Source organism: the organism of the source record quoted next, unplaced genomic scaffold (genome assembly GCF_019419815.1).
Source record: "Pyrus x bretschneideri cultivar Hongxiangsu unplaced genomic scaffold, Pyrus_bretschneideri_v1 Contig76, whole genome shotgun sequence".
NCBI classification, from domain to species: Eukaryota; Viridiplantae; Streptophyta; class Magnoliopsida; order Rosales; family Rosaceae; genus Pyrus; species Pyrus x bretschneideri.
In genome coordinates this window covers 693,281-698,797 of record NW_025999816.1, presented here as the reverse complement: position 1 = coordinate 698,797, position 5,517 = coordinate 693,281, and the positions used below count along the sequence as shown (strand labels likewise).

General features: G+C 39.0%; 1 protein-coding gene across 1 annotated transcript; it reads left to right on the top strand.

Annotated features, from left to right (window-relative positions):
• The first annotated feature begins 431 nt into the window (after positions 1-431).
• Positions 432-3,953, top strand: LOC125472891 (WAT1-related protein At5g40240-like). The gene is made up of 10 exons (XM_048574952.1): positions 432-1,057; positions 1,558-1,787; positions 1,864-2,034; positions 2,117-2,179; positions 2,277-2,390; positions 2,465-2,666; positions 2,797-2,961; positions 3,048-3,196; positions 3,284-3,463; positions 3,539-3,953. The coding sequence occupies exons 1-10, from the start codon at positions 617-619 to the stop codon at positions 3,579-3,581; spliced, it is 1,758 nt and encodes a 585-aa protein (XP_048430909.1). The 5' UTR covers positions 432-616; the 3' UTR covers positions 3,582-3,953.
• The last annotated feature ends 1,564 nt before the right edge of the window (positions 3,954-5,517 follow it).

The window sequence follows — 5,517 nt, the reverse complement described above, 5'->3', positions numbered from 1 at the left end:
ATCATATAATTTCAGCATTGTATCCTTATAATTTTTTAGAGGAAAGACACATGCAATTTTGACCTAAAAGTGAGTAAGTCATATGTGGTGAAAGACAGAAACATCCACTCAAATTTTCACAAATCCACCTCGAACTCAATTTTGGCATTCGTCATCGTATATCTGAAAAATACAACACTTTCAGTACAATGTGTCAGTTGAAACTAAATATTAAACACACCACAAAGTCTAAAGTTAGATCGAACTTGAAATTTCTTCTCCTTAGAAACAACCATTGTGAGATCAAAATCAAGCTGATTGATGAACTCTATAGTTGTGGCATGTTTTTTATTTATTTATTTTTTTTCCTGAAGTAGAGCATGACATTCATTAATGTAGGTCAAAATGAATAAATACAAAGACGATAGAGCGTTTTATTGGGGTCTTGATAAAATCTAACCAATAATTTCAATGAAGAAAAAAGAATTTCAATAGTCTTTTTCTTTTTCATTTTTTCAAGTAATTAAGAAATTCTTCCGTCTCCTCCGAATTCTCCTCCACTTCGTCCAAAAGCCACGGAGCACTCGAAATTCTGCGGAGGGGAACCTGCTACTCCTGCACACAATCTGGGGAGAAGATGAAAGGTATCGACGATGAACCTGCTGATGCAGAGCACTTCCACACTGCTCTTGCAACACGCAATTCATCTGCTTTGCGTTCTTTGAGGAAAGGCGATACATTCACTCTCGGGAGTCTAACGTTCAAGGTCACTGAAACTTTCGGAGAACGTTGTGTGGTTTACCCTGAAATCTTTTGCCAGGGGGAACCCGTGAGAAGGGAGGATGACGTCGATGGTGTTTGGAAGCAAATGGCTCAAATCCGTGAAGTGATCGAGCTGCCCGTAAGTTATTCGGAGCTTTTTACATCAGTTGGTGTGAAAGCTCCAGAAGGAATTATGCTTCCTGGACTTCCGGATTCAGGAAAGGCACTAATAGTCAGAGATAATTATGCTGGTGGAACAAATGAGCACTTCCATAATGCTCTTGCAACAAGCAATCTGGCTGCTTTGCATGAAACAGTGAGTGTTTCTTGTCTTTCTTTTCTGATTTCTTGTTATCCTTGCATGAAACTGTGACTTTTCTCTGTATTTGTGTGTTTTATGCTTCGCTTATATGCATCCAGCGTTGGAAAGTGACACGATAAAGTGTCATGATAGACTGATATACTGATAGCTACCGTTCATCAATTTAATACCGGCCTAACAGATTGAAATAAGTGTTGGAAAATAGCACATTGTATCTAGTTCTTGTTCAGCCATTAGAATTTGCCCTTGGTCAAGAATTAGGGTTGGAAAAGCATGCTGCTAAACATAACTTGATCCTTTAGCCTGTATACTTTTCAAATCTTTGTTGCAACATGCATACTACGAATACATTATTAGATTTACCCAATTGTTATTTCCTTCCATGTATGATGGCAAATTATTACTTTACATTTTCTGTTTTTTTTCTTCCTTTTACTGTGAACCCTTAAACTAAAATATGTATCTGATGGAACTTGACAATGTTATTTCTTTAGATTATGTATACATACGGGATGATTAGTCATTTTATACGAGAGCTGGGTGGCGAGAGTGGTGGAGAGAGCAGCATCAGTGCTAGGTATGATGAAATTAGAAGTGATGATGGCATCGATGAACGTGCTAGTGCCAGTGGTGGTGGGGACGACGAGGTTAGCAGTCAGGATGGCAACGATGAACAAAGTGCTGATGAAGAAGATGTACCAAAGCCGCCCACTGCTTCTACTAGGTTTGTTCACACTTATATCAAACCTTTATGTTCAAACACCTGATATATCTGACTTTTTTGAATTTGTTTTGTTTAGATCCGCATGGGGTAGAGTTGCCCGATGGACCATTGGTGTGTCAATCCCACTAATAGCAGGGAGCGCCACTATAGTGTCTACAAGGTCAAGGGGCATCACTTTTGATGTGTTCAATTTCTTTACGAACGGACTATCCTTTTTAATGTTGTTGCTCGCTACAATCATTTTGGGGTTAGTATTTCAGACATTCTCTTTTCTGAATTCAATGTGAATTAGTTTGTTTATTAACACAATGTTAAATTTCATGCTGCAGGACACCATTTCCTACATTGACACCTTCCCTGTTCATACGCATAATGGGTCTTCATGTATTCGAGTAAGTAATTACATAGGGAAAAACAGATTTAGTTCTTTTCAATACAGGTTTAGCTTTATAATAACTATAGTATAACTGTTTTCCATTTCGTGAACAGGCCTTTATCCCAGATTTGGTTGTCTTTTGGTGCCCAATTCTTGCCAGCCCAATTTACTGTTTGCTTGCAATCGGTTGTCCCCGCGTTGACATACTTGATCTCATTAATCTTCAGGTGCGCTTCAACCTTGTTCAAGTTAAATAACACTGCATTAGAAGCTAACTTATTATTTACCGTTGTGATAACAGGATACAGTCGATCTCTATTCGCAAGAAGAGCGACCAAGCAAAACTGGGGGGTCTAGTAATAACTTTTTGTGGGGCGTTCTTGATTGGAAAATATAATGGCCCCACCATTGCAGCTCATCGACTTGTCAATGAAAACTGGACGTGGCCATTGTGTCTTGTGATCGCTTCAGTACTGTGCTCAGCTTGCCACAATGTACTCATGGTAAGAATATTTCAATTTTAGATCATAAGTTGATTTATAATCTTTAAAATGGTTTTGGTCTATTTGTTTGTTAATGGCTGTTAAACGTGGTGGAAATTATATAGCTCTTCTTTCAACTCTATTTTTTTAGGAAAACACCATGGAGAAGTATGACGTCGAGGCTCTATGGCTTGCAACTATAGTACGGTTTTCAGCTGTGATCCCCAGCCTCATTATTGCCCTGGTCACCACTCGTGGACGAGCCTACAAGTGGGTTATGGGTTGGGACTTCAACACGTTTTGCTGGGTATTTGCGGTTAGTTTCATAAACTAACAACATCTATATTATGAAGCAACTTATGTTAGTTTACAGTTTGTATTTTGTTTACCTTTCTCTTGTAGGGCATTTCTGCTGGTCTAGTGCAGTATTTGGGGACCAATTTGACGAAGAAGACGGATGCTGTATTTGCGTCCTCATTCACCCCGATATCCATGATTTTAGTTATTGGGCTGTCAGCTATGATCTTGCATGATCGCATAAAAAAACCGAGGTAAAATCTGCAAACTTAATTCTAATAGGCATTAATTGAGTTATTTTTGAAGTTGATTGATAACAAAGTGCATCATTGAATTTTCAGTATTGGGGGTGTCATAATGATCGTGATTGGGCTTTTCATTTTTCATTGGGGAGAATATCGATCAACCTCTAAGGAGGAGGCTCGAGCTGAGGAGGAGCATTTGAGGTGGAGGCTCAATCTGCAGAGGAGGTTCAAGCTATGGAGGACATTCGAGCTGTGGAGGAGGTTCGAGCTGATGAGGTAGTTACACTTATCGTTTCTTTTATTTTTATATGTTTTAATCTAATTATTTGTTGTTGTTGTTTGTTCATACAGGAGGAACCTTATGCATGTGCAGAAGGAGGAGCATTCTGTATGAACTGCTCACCTCCACCATAACCCAAACCTCTGAAAAACCAAGCCCATTAATAAAGGCATGACCAGAAAACTGCTAAGGCCGCCACAGAACCCACAGCCCAAGCAGCATGCCACGTCCCAAGAAGACGAATTTCTTGACAAGTGCGTGAAAGATTTCAAAAAGACACTCATTTGTTGCAGTTTGTAGCTTCTGCAGATCAGTATGCTGACATTTTCACAAAAGGATTGTGTTCTCTTTAGTTTAGTGTTCACTATCAAGTGCAAAGAGTGGCAATGTGTCATTGTATCAATGGGAGTGTGTTGAGTTAGTGTAAAAAGACTCTGTAATCATTATCCAATTATTGAATGAAAGAAGCAGTTATACAGTTTCTTCTGTCTTCGATTCTTCTGATTTTTTCGGCTTCTCTCTTACATTTCTTCAGATTACATTTCACTGTTGGCATGACATTGAGTGTGCTGGTTGTAAAGGTCATTTTCCTGAGCCTACCCATGATCCTGTTATCCAGGTTCTGTTCTGGTCACTCTTGGTGTCTTAAACAAAGCCTTAGGTCACCAACTAACCTAGTTACTTTGCTTGGAGAAAATCGGCCATTTATTCGTATGTTGAATTGCTCTGCTATAGTTGGTATTGGTGTGATGTCTTTTGATACAGGAAGACAATTATTGCTGGTGGCTTGGAGCCTTGGAGAATAAGATAATTGAGCATACATACTCTTTCTTTTGCTCTGCTATAGTTGGTATTGATGTTCAATAGCTCTGCTGTATTTGTTTTTGTTTTCTATAGTTACCATGTGTAATTGTATGCCACAAGGGAAAGGAAAGAAGCATACATATTTGAGAGTAGCATTGGAGATGAATATTGCAATTGTATGTTTTTTATACATGCATCCTTCTCGGTTGTATAAATAGAATATTGTCTTTGCTGGACTGATTTTTTCAGTCTTTCAAGTGCAATTCAGATTGCAGATTTATGGGCATGATTTTTGGGAAGATAATAAAAAATTACAAACGATAAACACACATCCTTTTTAGTTCGGGGAGTTTTGATCTAGGTGCTTGACTTTTGAATACGTGTGTCCGAATTTGTTCAACTTTTTTTATATATTCTTTGGTTCGTTTGTTCTTGTTGAGGTATGCTGTTGCTGTTGTTTCCGCAAATGCAAATTTTGTGCCCTTGTTCAAAATATTTGAAGATTTCAGCTTCGTAGAGCAAATGGGGTTTTCCCTTTAAGCATGTTGTAATGTATAATGTATTGCTACATCATGTGTTTTTATCAAAGTTCAAGTTTTGCACTGTCACCGTCAGCCTATCTTATGCAGACTTCACCTCTAAGCCCCCAGCAAGCAAGAATGCAGACTTCACCTTTAAGCCTCCAGCATGTTAGACAAATAAGGAATATGGTTGGAATCCTTGTGTAATTGTATATAATATTAGTATTGGAAGAATAAGCCGTCCTACAGCCGTCAAACCGTCCTAGCTTGTCTCCTAGCCGTCCTAGCTTGTCACTAGCCGTCCTAGCTTGTCACTAGCCGTCCTAGCTTGTCTCCTAGCCGTCCTAGCTTGTCTACTAACCGTCCTACCTTGTCCTACCTACACATTTGTATCATGTATATATATCCTTGTAATCTTGTAGAGAAAGATAATGAAAAAATAAGCATTCTCTTCCATAAGCATTCTCTTCCATTTGCATTCTCTTCCATTTTTCCACATTTATGTATCAATAACAAATATAATTTTTAGCCTACACACCTTTTTCTACATGGTATACAGAGCAGGTTTATAACCCTAGCCCTAATTTTTTTTTCGGCAGCTTTCTCTGTCGTTCCCATGGCTGTTCGTGGCCCGTCCCGTCCCTCCTCTGCTCGTCCTCCCCTCCACTGCACCTACTGCAATTTTGATTATCATACCCGAGACACCTGCCATAAACTTCATGGCT